The sequence below is a fragment of the Somniosus microcephalus genome, unplaced genomic scaffold (assembly GCF_052327205.1).
Source record: "Somniosus microcephalus isolate GS21.2 unplaced genomic scaffold, FLI_Smic_1.0 unresolved_chr3, whole genome shotgun sequence".
Taxonomy (NCBI): domain Eukaryota; kingdom Metazoa; phylum Chordata; class Chondrichthyes; order Squaliformes; family Somniosidae; genus Somniosus; species Somniosus microcephalus.
This window is the reverse complement of record NW_028225181.1, coordinates 22797004-22812595: the sequence shown is the minus strand read 5'-3', so window position 1 is coordinate 22812595 and position 15592 is coordinate 22797004. Positions and strand designations below refer to the sequence as shown.

At 52.2% G+C, this 15592-nt stretch overlaps 1 protein-coding gene across 1 annotated transcript in view; it reads left to right on the top strand.

Moving 5' to 3' along the window:
- LOC147091311 (protein turtle homolog A-like) overlaps positions 1–15592 on the top strand; it is a 39529-nt gene that overhangs the window by 6826 nt on the left and 17111 nt on the right. Inside the window, exons 2-4 of the mRNA XM_085976503.1 lie at positions 1218–1387; positions 4296–4413; positions 11296–11437. Of these exons, the coding sequence (XP_085832629.1) occupies positions 1218–1387; positions 4296–4413; positions 11296–11437 (430 nt within the window). The remainder of the gene's footprint in view (positions 1–1217; positions 1388–4295; positions 4414–11295; positions 11438–15592) is intronic.

Genomic DNA, 15592 nt, shown 5'->3' with positions numbered 1-15592 from the left:
CCGACAGTGCGGCGCTCCCTCAGTACTGCCCCTCCGACAGTGCGGCGCTCCCTCAGTACTGCCCCTCCGACAGTGCGGCGCTCCCTCAGTACTGCCCCTCCGACAGTGCAGCACTCCCTCAGTACTGCCCCTCCGACAGTGCGGCGCTCCCTCAGTACTGCCCCTCCGACAGTGCGGAACTCCCTCAGTACTGCCCCTCCGACAGTGCGGCGCTCCCTCAGTACTGCCCCTCAGACAGTGCGGCGCTCCCTCAGTACTGCCCCTCCGACAGTGCGGCGCTTCCTCAGAACTGCCCCTCCGACAGTGCGGCGCTCCCTTAGTACCGCCCCTCCGACAGTGCGGCGCTCCCTCAGTACTGCCCCTCCGACAGTGCAGCGCTCCCTCAGTACTGCCCCTCCGACAGTGCGGCGCTCCCTCAGTACTGCCCCTCCGACAGTGCGGCGCTCCCTCAGTACTGACCCTCCGACAGTGCGGCGCTCCCTCAGTCCTGCCCCTCCGACAGTGCGGCGCTCCCTCAGTACTGCCCCTCCGACAGTGCGGCGCTCCCTCCGTACTGCCCCTCCGACAGTGCGGCGCTCCCTCAGTACTGCCCCTCCGACAGTGCGGCGCTCCCTCAGTACCGCCCCTCCGACAGTGCGGCGCTCCCTCAGTACCGCCCCTCCGACAGTGCGGCGCTCCCTCAGTACTGCCCCTCCGACAGTGCGGCGCTCCCTCAGTACCGCCCCTCCGACAGTGCGGCGCTCCCTCAGTACTGCCCCTCCGACAGTGGGGCGCTCCCTCAGTACTGCCCCTCCGACAGTGCGGCGCTCCCTCAGTACTGACCCTCCGACAGTGCGACGCTCCCTCAGTACTGCCCCTCCGACAGTGCGGCGCTCCCTCAGTACTGCCCCTCCGACAGTGCAGTGCTCCCTCAGTACTGCCCCTCCGACAGTGCGGCGCTCCCTCAGTACTGCCCCTCCGACAGTGCGGCGCTCCCTCAGTACTGCCCCTCCGACAGTGCGACGCTCCCTCAGTACTGCCCCTCCGACAGTGCGGCGCTCCCTCAGTACTGCCCCCCCGACAGTGCGGCGCTCCCTCAGTACTGACCCTCCGACAGTGCGGCGCTCCCTCAGTACTGCCCCTCCGACAGTGCGGCGCTCCCTCAGTACTGCCCCTCCGACAATGTGCCACGTAACTTTTTTCTCTCTGTTCCCGCCCTACCTCCTTCCCTCCCTCAGCCCCTCCTACCTTCCGGAGGACTGCACCGCCAGTCTTGGAAATTCGACTCGGTGAAGCTGCACTCCTGCCCTGTGAAGCCCAGGGTCGGCCGGAGCCTCTCGTGATCTGGAGCAAGGATGGGAAGGAGCTGCCTCGAGATAGCAGACCGAACGGAGGGGCGAGTTACAAGGTGAGTAGGGAGTGAGGGAGGGATGGGGGTGGGTGGGAAACCTTTGGATGAGATCATGGCCGACCATCCAAATTCAGTACCCTGTCCCTGCCTTCTCCCCATACCCCTTGATCCCTTTAGCCTTAAGAAATATATCCAACTCCTTCTTGAATATATTTAATGAATTGGCCTCCACCGCCCTCTGTGGTAGAGAATTCCACAGGTTCACCACTCTCTGGGTGAAGAAACTCCTCCTCATCTCTGTCCTAAATGGCTTACCCCTTATCCTTAGACTGTGACCCCTGGTTCTGGACTCCCCGACCATCGGGAACATCCTTCCTGCATCTAGTCTGTCCAGTCCTGTTAGAATGTTATAAGTTTCAATGAGATCCCCTCTCATTCTTCTGAACTCCAGCGAGTATAAGCCCAATCGACCCAATCTCTCCTCATACGTCATTCCTGCCATCCCAGGTATCAGTCTGGTGAATCTTCGCTGCACTCCCTCCATGGCAAGAACATCCTTCCTCAGATAAGGCGACCAAAACTGCACACAATACTCAAGGTGTGGTCTCACCAAGGCCCTGTACAACTGCAGCAAGACATCCTTGTTCCTGTACTCGAATCCTCTCGCTACGAAGGCCAACATACCATTTGCCTTCTTGACCGCCTGCTGCACCTGCATGCTTACCTTCAGCGACTGGTGCACAAGGACACCCAGGTCTCGTTGCACTTCCCCTTCTCCCAATCTATTGCCGTTCAGATAATAATCTGCCTTCCTGTTTTTGCCACCAAAGTGGATAACCTCGCATTTATGCACATTATACTGCATCTGCCATGCGTCTGCCCAATCACCCAACCTGTCCAAATCATACTGGAGTTTCTCGGCATCCTCCTCACAGCACACACGCCCACCCAGCTTTGTGTCGTCTGCAAACTTGCAGATATTACATCGAGTTCCCTCGTCTAGATCATTTATACATATATTGTGAATAGCTGGGGTCCTTGCACCGATCCCTGCAGTACCCCACTAGTCGCTGCCTGCCACTCGGAAAACGACCCGTTTATTCCAACTCTTTGCTTTCTGTCTGCCAATCAGTTCTATATCCAAGTCAATACCTTGCCCCCAATCCCATGTGCTTTAACTTTGCACGCCAATCTCTTATGTGGGACCTTATCGAAAGCCTTCTGAAAGTCCAAATACACCACATCTACTGGTTCTCCCTTATCTGTTCTACCAGTTACATCCTCAAAAAATTCCAGTAGATTAGCCAAGCACGATTTACCTTTTGTAAATCCATGTTGACTTTGTCCGATCCTGTCACTGTTTTCCAAGTGCTCTGCTATTACATCTTTTATAATGGACTCTAGCATTTTCCCCACTACCGATGTCAGGCTAACCGGTCTGTAATTCCCCGTTTTCTCTCTACCACCTTTTTTGAATAGTGGGGTAACATTAGCTACCCTCCAATCCATGGGTACTGTTCCAGAGTCTATCGAATTTTGGAAGATGACCAGCAATGCATCTACTATCTCTAGGGCCACTTCCTGAAGTACCCTAGGATGTCGATTATTAGGCCCTGGGGATTTATCGGCTTTTAATCCCGTCAATTTCCCTAGCACCATTTCCCTACAAATACTACATAACATAAGAACATAAGAAATAGGAGCAGGAGTATGCCAATCGGCCCCTCGAGCCTGCTCCGCCATTCAATAAGATCATGGCTGATCTGATCCTAACCGCCAATCTACTATCACAGAACCATCTCCTGAATCTAACAGAATTAGACACACGAAACAGGAGCAGGATCAGGCTACACGGCCCCTGGGCCCGCTCCGCTACCCATAGGGCCATGACCGATCCGAACCTAGACTCATGTCCAAATTCCTGCCCGCTCCCCGTAACCCTTAATTCCCTTTACTTCTAGGAAACTGTCTATTTCTGTTTTAAATTTGTGTAATGATGTAGCTTCTACAGCTTTTTGGGGCAGCATATTCCATGGACCTACCACCCTCTGAGTGAAGTAGTTCCTCCTCATCTCAGTTTTGAAAGAGCAGCCCCTTATTCTAAGACTATGCCCCCAGTTCTAGTTTCACCCATCATCGGGAACATCCTCCCCGCATCCACCCGATCCAACCCCTTCACAATCTTATATGTTTCAATAAGATCGCCTCTCATTCTTCTGAACTCCAATGAGTAGAGTCCCAATCTACTCAACCTCTCCTCATACGTCCATCCCCTCATCCCCGGGATTAACCGAGTGAACCTTCTTTGTACTGACTCGAGAGCAAGTATGTCCTTTCTTAAGTACGGACACCAAAACTGTACGCAGTATTCCAGGTGCGGTCTCACCAATACCTTGTACAACTGAAGCAATACCTCCCTATTTTTATATTCTATCCCCCGAGCAATGAAAGCCAACATTCCATTGGCCTTCTTAATCACTTGCTGCACCTGCATACTAACCTTTTGAGTTTCGTGCACCAGGACCCCCAGATCCCTTTGTACTTCAGTACTTTCCAGTTTCTTGCCATTAAGATAATAACTTGCTCTACGATTTTTCCTGCCAAAGTGCATAACCTCACACTTTCCAGTATTGTATTCCATCTGCCAAATCTCTGCCCACTTACTTAGCCTGTCGATGTCCCCTTGCAGGTTTTTTATGTCCTCCTCACTCACTACTTTCCCTCCCATCTTAGTATCATCTGCAAAATCTGCAAATACTGATTTCATTCAGTTCCTCCCTCTCACTAGACCCTATGTTCCCCGACATCTCTGTTCTTCTGTAAAAGCCGGTGTGTTTGGGGCCACTGTGGGCACCTAACTGTGCGCTGACCAGCAGGAGATGGAATCTGAGATCTTGCTGTGTGTGTGTTTGTGGGGCTCGTTATCACTTTCAGCAGCTAACTCCGCCCCGTCTCTCCTCCCTAGGTAACCAACGAGAGCCTGAAGATCGAGTCCGTGGATCGGTCGAGCATGGGGCTCTACACGTGCAAGGCAAAGAGTGCGGAGGGCAGCATAACACACAGCACGCAGCTCCTGGTCCAAGGTAAGTGAAAGACTCGACTATTCCCAAGGCTCTCCTGCGCGGCCTACCATCTTCCAGGCTCCGTAAACTTGAGGGCATCTAATACTCGGCCGCCCCGTGTCCTAACTCGCACCGAGTCCCGTTCGCCCATCACCCCCTGTGCTCGCTGACCGACATTGGCAACACCTCGATTTTAAAATTCTCATTCTTGTTTTCAAATCCCTCCATGACCCTCACTCCCTCCCTATCTCTGTAATCCCCTCCAGCCCCTACACCCCTCCCTATCTCTGTAACCTCCTCCAGCCCCTACACCCCTCCCTATCTCTGTAACCTCCTCCAGCCCCTACAACCCTCCTTATCTCTGTAACCTCCTCCAGCCCCTACACCCTCCCTATATCTGTAACCTCCTCCAGCCCCTACACCCCTCCCTATCTCTGTAACCTCCTACAGCCCCTACACCCCTCCCTATCTCTGTAACCTCCTCCAGGCCCTACAACCCTCCCTATCTCTGTAACCTCCTCCAACCCTATACCCCTCCCTATCTCTGTAACCTCCTCCATTCACAACAACCCTCCCTATCTCTGTAATCTCCTCCAGCCCTACAACCCTCCCTATCTCTGTAACCTCCTCCAGCCCTACACCCCTCCCTACCTCTGTAACCTCCTCCAGCCCCTACAACCCTCCCTATCTCTGTAACCTCCTCCAACCCTATACCCCTCCCTATCTCTGTAACCTCCTCCATTCACAACAACCCTCCCTATCTCTGTAATCTCCTCCAGCCCTACAACCCTCCCTATCTCTGTAAACCTCCTCCAGCCCCTACACCCCTCCCTATCTCTGTAACCTCCTCCAGCCCCTACACCCCTCCCTATCTCTGTAACCTCCTCCAGCCCCTACAACCCTCCCTATCTCTGTAACCTCTTCCAGCACTACAACCCTCCCTATCTCTGTAACCTCCTCCAGCCCCTGCACCCCTCCCTATCTCTGTAACCTCCTCCAGCCCATAAAGCCCTCCCTATCTCTAACCTCCTCCATCAACCTACACCCCTCCGTATCTCAGTAACATCCTCCAGCCCCTACAACCCTCCCTTTCTCTGTAACCTCCTCCAGCCCCTACAACCCTCCCTTTCTCTGTAACCTCCTCCAAACCTCCCTATCTCTGTAACCTCCTCCAGCCCCTACACCGCTCCCTATCTCTGTAACCTCCTCCAGCCCCTACACCCCTCCCTATCTCTGTAACCTCCTCCAGCCCCTACACCCCTCCCTATCTCTGTAACCTCCTCCAGCCCCTACACCCCTCCCTATCTCTGTAACCTCCTCCAGCCCCCTACACCCCTCCCTATCTCTGTAACCTCCTCCAGCCCCTACACCCCTCCCTATCTCTGTAACCTACTCCAGCCCCTACAACTCTCCGAGATCTCTGCGCTCCTCCAATTCTGTCCTCTCGAGCATCCCCCGATTTCCATCGCTCCACCATTGGCGGCCGTGCCTTCAGCTGCCTGGGGCCCCGAGCTCTGGAATTCCCTCCCTAAACCTCTCCGCCTCTCTCTCCTCCTTTAAGACGCTCCTTAAAACCTCCCTCTTTGACCCAGCTTTTGGTCACCTGCCCTAATATCTCCTGATGTGGCTCCGTGTCAAATTCTGTTTGATAATCGCTCCTGTGAAGCATGCTGGGAGGTTTTGCTACGTTAAAGGCGCTATATAAATGCAGGTTGTTGTTCTATCTACAACTCCCTCTGTGCCCCCTCCTCCAGTCCCTGCCTCAGCAACTTCTCCTGCCCTCTAGCCTCTCGGTACCTCTGACTTCTCGCCCTCATTCCTCGATCTTCCCTTCAGCCCAGTTCTTGTGGCGCTCTCTCCACATCAACCTCACCTCCTCTTAAAACACCCACCTCACCATCCAACCTCTTGCCATTGGATGTCCCCCTTCAGGAGAGAGGGACATCTAGAGATGGGGAGAACCTCTTGCTATTGGACATCTCTTCAGGAGACATAGAAACACAGAAACATAGAAGATAGGAGCAGGAGTAGGCCATTCGGCCCCTCGAGCCTGCTCCGCCATTCAATGCGATCATGGCTGATCATCCAAATTCAGTACCCTGTCCCTGCCTTCTCCCCATATCCCTTGATCCCTTTAGCCTCAAGAAATATATCCAACTCCTTCTTGAATATATTTAATGAATTGGCCTCCACTGCCTTCTGTGGTAGAGAATTCCACAGGTTCACCACTCTCTGGGTGAAGAAATTCCTCCTCATCTCTGTCCTAAATGGCTTACCCCTTATCCTTAGACTGTGATCCCTGGTTCTGGACTCCCCCGCCATCAGGAACATCCTTCCTGCATCTAGTCTGTCTAGTCCTGTTAGAATTTTATAAGTTTCAATCACATCCCCCTCTCATTCTTCTAAACTCCAGCGAGTACAAGCCCAATCGACCCAATCTCCCCTCATACGTCATTCCTGCCATCCCAGGTATCAGTCTGGTGAATCTTCGCTGCACTCCCTCCATGGGAACTGTTCCAGAGCCTATCGAATTTTGGAAGATGACCAGCAATGCATCTACTATTTCTAGGGCCACTTCCATTGATTGGATGGTTGCTAATGTAACGCCACTATTTAAAAAAGGTGGTAGAAAGAAAACGGGGAATTATAGACCGGTAAGCCTGACATCGGTAGTGGGGAAAATGCTAGAGTCCATTATGAAAGATGTAAAAGTCAACATGGATTTACAAAAGGTAAATCGTGCTTGACTAATCTACTGGAATTTTTTGAGGATGTAACTGGTAGAATAGATAAGGGAGAACCAGTGGATGTGGTGTATTTGGACTTTCAGAAGGCTTTCGATAAGGTCCCGCATAAGAGATTGGCGTCCAAGGTTAAAGCACATGGGATTCGGGGTAAGGTACTGACTTGGATAGAGAACTGGTTGGCAGACAGGAAGCAAAGAGTTGGAATAAACGGGTCTTTTTCCGAGTGGCAGGCAGTGACTAGTGGGGTACCGCAGGGATCGGTCCTTGGACCCCAGCTATTCACAATATATATTAATGATCTGGACGAGGGAACTAGATGTAATATCTCCAAATTTGCCGACAACACAAAGCTGGGTGGGCGTGTGTGCTGTGAGGAGGATGCCGAGAAACTCCAGGATGATTTGGACATGTTGGGTGATTGGGCAGATGCATGGCAGATGCAATATAACGTGGATAAATGTGAGGTTATCCACTTTGGTGGCAAAAACAGGAAGGCAGATTATTATCTGAACGGCAATAGATTGGGAGAAGGTGAAGTGCAACGAGACCTAGGTGTCCTTGTGTACCAGTCGCTGAAGGTAAGCATGCAGGTGCAGCAGGCGGTTAAGAAGGCAAATGGCATGTTTGCCTTCGTAGCAAGAGGGTTCGAGTACAGTAACAAGGATGTCTTGCTGCAGTTGTACAGGGCCTTGGTGAGACCACATCTTGAGTATTGTGTGCAGTTTTGGTCGCCTTATCTGAGGAAGGACGTTCTTGCCATGGAAGGAGTTCAGCGAAGATTCACCAGGCTGATACCTGGGATGGCAGGAATGACGTATGAGGAGAGATTGTGTCGATTGGGCTTATACTCGCTGGAGTTTAGAAGAATGAGAGGGGATCTCACTGAAACTTATAAAATTCTGACAGGACTGGACAGACTAGATGCAGGAAGGATGTTCCCGATGGTCGGGGAGTCCAGAACCAGGGGTCACAGTCTAAGGATAAGGGGTAGGCCATTTAGGACAGAAATGAGGAGGAATTTCTTCACCCAGAGAGTGGTGAACCTGTGGAATTCTCTACCACAGAAGGCAGTGGAGGCCACTTCATTAAATATATTCAAGAAGGAGTTGGATATATTTCTTAAGGCTAAAGGGATCAAGGGGTATGGGGAGAAAGCAGGGACCGGGTACTGAATTTGGATGATCAGCCATGATCGCATTGAGTGGCGGAGCAGGCTCGAGGGGCCGAATGGCCTACTCCTGCTCCTATCTTCTATGTTTCTGTGTAATAGCGGAGCACTTGGAAAACAGTGACAGGATCGGACAAAGTCAACATGGATTTACAAAGGGTAAAACATGCTTGACTAATCTACTGGAATTTTTTGAGGATGTAACTGGTAGAATAGATAAGGGAGAACCAGTGGATGTGGTGTATTTGGACTTTCAGAAGGCTTTCGATAAGGTCCCGCATAAGAGATTGGCGTGCAAAGTTAAAGCACATGGGATTGGGGGCAAGGTATTGACTTGGATAGAGAACTGGTTGGCGGACAGAAAGCAAAGAGTTGGAATAAACGGGTCGTTTTCCGAGTGGCAGGCAGTGACTAGTGGGGTACTGCAAGGATCGGTCCTAGGACCCCAGCTATTCACAATATATATTAATGATCTAGACGAGGGAAGTAGATGTAATGGCCTAGAAATTCAGTATAGCCACGTTCGGGGCGCTACAGTCGGGCGGCCGCTAAAGTTTGCGCCCGGCGCAAGTTTGCGCCACCTTCGCCGCTATTCAGTCGCATCGCCCCAAGAGGTTGCTGCTGCGCTAAAACAGGCGATGCACGACTATCATTTGGTGCTAAGCCGGCAGTCCGGGGCAATAACCCCGAGGGCGGGCGCAGCGCAGGTGCGGCGAGTTGCTGATTGACGGCAGACACTCTGGCGCCGGTCAGCTCTTAAAGGGGGAGGGTGGACCTGTCTGGCTGCCATGCCCTGCGCACTGCAGCCCTGAAGCAAGGCCTGACCAATGCTGATTCATCAGTTCTACGCCCTGGACCATGGGGAAGCCCGCTATTCTTCCAAATCCCATTGTACACTCTTGCTGCTTGTCCAGGGTCATGGGGAAGGAGATGTACTGACGTCTCCTTCTGAAAAAGACATTGTTCACCTGTCGGATGCAGCAATGTACCGCGAACTGGGAGATGTTGGCAATGTCCCCAGTAGCAGATTGGAAGGAGCCGGTGGCATAGAAGTTGAGAGCCACCGTCACCTTCACTGCCACCGACAGAGACGTCCTGCTCCTCAGCTGTGGCTGCAGATCTCTGCGAAGCAGGTGGCAGATCTCAGTGACCACCTCCCTTCTGAGTCGCAGCCTCCGAACACACTGCTCCTCAGACATGTTCAGATATGAGAACTGCTGGCGGTATACCCTGGGTGGGTAAGGCCTCCTGTGCCGACACCTGTTGGCCCTGCTCCGTCTGGCCATGACTGGCACTCTCTCACGGCGTCTCTGATCCCTTTGAATGCAATGCAGAAAGCCAACGTTTCCACCCATTGTAGCCCCCATTACAGTATATGTGGCGACTCAAGGCTATGGCACTGAAAGTGAAATCCAAGTGCAAAGGTCTGGCCTGAAGCCAGAAGTACCTGTGCGAGCGCTGAGTCAAAGCAGAAAGCTCTCTGCCTTTGTCTCTCGCACAGAAGGATTGGCACAAACTGGCTGTCACTTATACTGCAGGAGGAGTCCCCTTTAAATAGCGCTGCCCGCACCCCGCAGCGACTGGGAACCGTTCCCCTCTACCAGTCGCTGGGGGCGCCAGGCGCAAAGAAGGGCGGCGCCACTGAAGTTCCGGTTTGGGGCGCACAAAGGGCGTTGCACGATGAAATGACGTCAGGATCTGCGCGCGCAGCTGAGCGCGCGCAAAGACTTTGCGCCGACGCTAAATCTCTAGTGAAGTTGGGGAGAGGCGCAGATCGCGCTGCGCCCGGCCGCTAGCCGCCTATCGCCCAACATCTCCTCCTCCTAAGGCGCTACCGGCTGGCGCAAGCAACTGAATTTCTAGGCCAATATCTCCAAATTTGCAGTCGACACAAAGCTGGGTGGGCGTGTGTGCTGTGAGGAGGATGCAGAGAAACTCCAGTATGATTTGGACAGGTTGGGTGATTGGGCAGATGCATGGCAGATGCAGTATAATGTGCATAAATGCGAGGTTATCCACTTTGATGGCAAAAACAGGAAGGCAGATTATTATCTGAACGGCAATAGATTGGGAGAAGGGGAAGTGCAACAAGACCTGGGTGTCCTTGTGCACCAGTCGCTGAAGGTAAGCATGCAGGTGCAGCAGGCGGTTAAGAAGGCAAATGGCATGTTGGCCTTCAGAGCGAGAGGGTTTGAGTACAGGAACAAGGATGTCTTGCTGCAGTTGTACAGGGCCTTGGTGAGACCACACCTTGAGTATTGTGTGCGGTTTTGGTCGCCTTATCTGAGGAAGGATGTTCTTGCCATGGAGGGAGTGCAGCGAAGATTCACCAGGCTGATACCTGGGATGGCAGGAATGATGTATGAGGAGAGATTGGGTCGATTAGTCTTATATTCGCTAGAGTTTAGAAGAATGAGAGGGGATCTCATTGAAACTTATAAAATTCTAACAGGACTGGACAGACTAGATGCAGGAAGGATGTTCCCGATGGTCGGGGAGTCCAGAACCAGGGGTCACAGTCTAAGGATAAGGGGTAAGCCATTTAGGACTGAGATGAGGAGGAATTTCTTCACCCAGAGAGTGGTGAACCTGTGGAATTCTCTACCACAGAAGGCAGTAGAGGCCAATTCATTAAATATATTCAAGAAGGAGTTGGATATAGTTCTTAAGGCTAAAGGGATCAAGGGGTATGGGGAGAAGGCAGGGACAGGGTACTGAATTTGGATGATCAGCCATGATCGCATTGAATGGCGGAGCAGGCTCGAGGGGCCGAATGGCCTACTCCTGCACCTACCTTCTGTGTTTCTATCTAGAGATGGAGGAGAACCTCTTGTTATTGGACATCTCTTCAGGAGAGAGGGACGTCGAGAGATGGAGGAGAACCTCTTGTTATTGGACATCTCTTCAGGTGCAGGAGGTTGTTGTCGGAAGGCTTGCTCCCTGGAGCTGAGGCTGTGGACATTAATTCCTGTCTTCTCTTCAACCTAGGTCCGCCCACCATCGTCCTGCCTCCTCGCAATGTCTCCGTCAATTTCTCCCAGGATGCCTTCTTCCCGTGTGAGGCGGAGGCCTACCCAGTCAACCTGACCTACTCCTGGTTCAAGGATAGAGTCAATGTCCACCATCTCAGGTATATACGGGATCTCTTAGGGCACCGTGAGTGAGGGCAGGCGGCAGATACCATCTAAACCCCTCATGATTTTGAACACCTCCATCAAATCTCCCCTTAACCTTCTCTGCTCTAAGGAGAACAACCCCAGCTTCTCCCGTCTCTCCACGTAACTGAAGTCCCTCATCCCTGGTACCATTCTGGTCAATCTCCCCTTAACCTTCTCTGCTCCAAGGAGAACAACCCCAGCTTCTCCAGTCTCTCCACGTAACTGAAGTCCCTCATCCCCGGTACCATTCTGGTCAATCTCCCCTTAACCTTCTCTGCTCTAAGGAGAACAACCCCAGCTTCTCCAGTCTCTCCACGTAACTGAAGTCCCTCATCCCCGGTACCATTCTGGTCAATCTCCCCTTAACCTTCTCTGCTCCAAGGAGAACAACCCCAGCTTCTCCAGTCTCTCCACGTCACTGAAGTCCCTCATCCCTGGTACCATTCTGGTCAATCTCCCCTTAACCTTCTCTGCTCTAAGGAGAACAATCCCAGCTTCTCCAGTCTCTCCACGTAACTGAAGTCCCTCATCCCTGGTACCATTCTGGTCAATCTCCCCTTAACCTTCTCTGCTCTAAGGAGAACAACCCCAGCTTCTCCAGTCTCTCCACGTAACTGAAGTCCCTCATCCCCGGTACCATTCTGGTCAATCTCCCCTTAACCTTCTCTGCTCTAAGGAGAACAACCCCAGCTTCTCCAGTCTCTCCACGTAACTGAAGTCCCTCATCCCTGGAATCATTCTGGTCAATCTCCCCTTAACCTTCTCTGCTCTAAGGAGAACAACCCCAGCTTCTCTAGTCTCTCCACGTAACTGAAGTCCCTCATCCCCGGTACCATTCTGGTCAATCTCCCCTTAACCTTCTCTGCTCCAAGGAGAACAATCCCAGCTTCTCCAGTCTCTCCACGCAACTGAAGTCCCTCATCCCCGGTACCATTCTGGTCAATCTCCCCTTAACCTTCTCTGCTCTAAGGAGAACAACCCCAGCTTCTCCAGTCTCTCCACGTAACTGAAGTCCCTCATCCCCGGTACCATTCTGGTCAATCTCCTCTTCACCTTCTCTGCTCTAAGGAGAACAATCCCAGCTTCTCCAGTCTCTCCACGCAACTGAAGTCCCTCATCCCTGGTACCATTCTGGTCAATCTCCCCTTAACCTTCTCTGCTCTAAGGAGAACAACCCCAGCTTCACCAGTCTCTCCACGTCACTGAAGTCCCTCATCCCCGGTACCATTCTGGTCAATCTCCCCTTAACCTTCTCTGCTCTAAGGAGAACAACCCCAGCTTCTCCAGTCTCTCCATGTAACTGAAGTCCCTCATCCCTGGTACCATTCCGGTCAACCTCCCCTTAACCTTCTCTGCTCTAAGGAGAACAATCCCAGCTTCTCCAGTCTCCCCACATCACTGAAGTCCCTCATCCCTGGAACCATTCTGGTCAATCTCCCCTTAACCTTCTCTGCTCTAAGGACAACAACTCCAGCTTCTCCAGTCTCTCCACATCACTGAAGTCCCTCATCCCCGGTACCATTCTGGTCAATCTCCCCTTAACCTTCTCTGCTCTAAGGAGAACAACCCCAGCTTCTCCAGTATCTCCACGTAACTGAAGTCCCTCATCCCTGGAACCATTCTGGTCAATCTCCCCTTAACCTTCTCTGCTCTAAGGAGAACAATCCCTGCTTCTCCAGTCTCTCCACATAACTGAAGTCCCTCATCCCCGGTACCATTCTGGTCAATCTCCCCTTAACCTTCTCTGCTCTAAGGAGAACAACCCCAGCTTCTCCAGTCTCTCCACGTAACTGAAGTCCCTCATCCCCGGTACCATTCTGGTCAATCTCCCCTTAACCTTCTCTGCTCTAAGGAGAACAACCCCAGCTTCTCCAGTCTCTCCACGTAACTGAAGTCCCTCATCCCCGGTACCATTCTGGTCAATCTCCCCTTAACCTTCTCGGCTCTAAGGAGAACAATCCCAGCTTCTCCAGTCTCTCCACATCACTGAAGTCCCTCATCCCTGGTACCATTCTGGTCAATCTCCCCTTAACCTTCTCTGCTCTAAGGAGAACAACCCCAGCTTCTCCAGTCTCTCCACGTAACTGAAGTCCCTCATCCCCGGTACCATTCTGGTCAATCTCCTCTTAACCTTCTCTGCTCTAAGGAGAACAACCCCAGCTTCTCCAGTCTCTCCACGTAACTGAAGTCCCTCATCCCTGGAATCATTCTGGTCAATCTCCCCTTAACCTTCTCTGCTCTAAGGAGAACAATCCCAGCTTCTCCAGTCTCTCCACGTAACTGAAGTCCCTCATCCCCGGTACCATTCTGGTCAATCTCCCCTTAACCTTCTCTGCTCTAAGGAGAACAACCCCAGCTTCTCTAGTCTCTCCACGTAACTGAAGTCCCTCATCCCCGGTACCATTCTGGTCAATCTCCCCTTAACCTTCTCTGCTCCAAGGAGAACAATCCCAGCTTCTCCAGTCTCTCCACGTAACTGAAGTCCCTCATCCCCGGTACCATTCTGGTCAATCTCCCCTTAACCTTCTCTGCTCTAAGGAGAACAACCCCAGCTTCTCCAGTCTCTCCACGCAACTGAAGTCCCTCATCCCCGGTACCATTCTGGTCAATCTCCCCTTAACCTTCTCTGCTCTAAGGAGAACAACCCCAGCTTCTCCAGTCTCTCCACGTAACTGAAGTCCCTCATCCCTGGTACCATTCTGGTCAATCTCCCCTTAACCTTCTCTGCTCTAAGGAGAACAATCCCAGCTTCTCCAGTCTCTCCACGCAACTGAAGTCCCTCATCCCCGGTACCATTCTGGTCAATCTCCCCTTAACCTTCTCTGCTCTAAGGAGAACAACCCCAGCTTCTCCAGTCTCTCCACGCAACTGAAGTCCCTCATCCCCGGTACCATTCTGGTCAATCTCCCCTTAACCTTCTCTGCTCTAAGGAGAACAACCCCAGCTTCTCCAGTCTCTCCATGTAACTGAAGTCCCTCATCCCTGGTACCATTCCGGTCAACCTCCCCTTAACCTTCTCTGCTCTAAGGAGAACAATCCCAGCTTCTCCAGTCTCCCCACATCACTGAAGTCCCTCATCCCTGGAACCATTCTGGTCAATCTCCCCTTAACCTTCTCTGCTCTAAGGACAACAACTCCAGCTTCTCCAGTCTCTCCACATCACTGAAGTCCCTCATCCCCGGTACCATTCTGGTCAATCTCCCCTTAACCTTCTCTGCTCTAAGGACAACAACTCCAGCTTCTCCAGTCTCTCCACATCACTGAAGTCCCTCATCCCTGGTACCATTCTGGTCAATCTCCCCTTAACCTTCTCTGCTCTAAGGAGAACAACCCCAGCTTCTCCAGTATCTCCACGTAACTGAAGTCCCTCATCCCTGGAACCATTCTGGTCAATCTCCCCTTAACCTTCTCTGCTCTAAGGAGAACAATCCCTGCTTCTCCAGTCTCTCCACATAACTGAAGTCCCTCATCCCCGGTACCATTCTGGTCAATCTCCCCTTAACCTTCTCTGCTCTAAGGAGAACAACCCCAGCTTCTCCAGTCTCTCCACGTAACTGAAGTCCCTCATCCTTGGTACCATTCTGGTCAATCTCCTCTTAACCTTCTCTGCTCTAAGGAGAACAACCCCAGCTTCTCCAGTCTCTCCACGTAACTGAAGTCCCTCATCCCTGGTACCATTCTGGTCAATCTCCCCTTAACCTTCTCGGCTCTAAGGAGAACAACCCCAGCTTCTCCAGTCTCTCCACATCACTGAAGTTCCTCATCCCTGGAACCATTCTGGTCAATCTCCCCTTAACCTTCTCTGCTCTAAGGAGAACAATCCCAGCTTCTCCAGTCTCTCCACGTAACTGAAGTCCCTCATCCCCGGTACCATTCTGGTCAATCTCCCCTTAACCTTCTCTGCTCTAAGGAGAACAACCCCAGCTTCTCCAGTCTCTCCACGTAACTGAAGTCCCTCATCCCCGGTACCATTCTGGTCAATCTCCCCTTAACCTTCTCTGCTCTAAGGAGAACAACCCCAGCTTCTCCAGTCTCTCCACGTAACTGAAGTCCCTCATCCTTGGTACCATTCTGGTCAATCTCCCCTTAACCTTCTCGGCTCTAAGGAGAACAACCCCAGCTTCTCC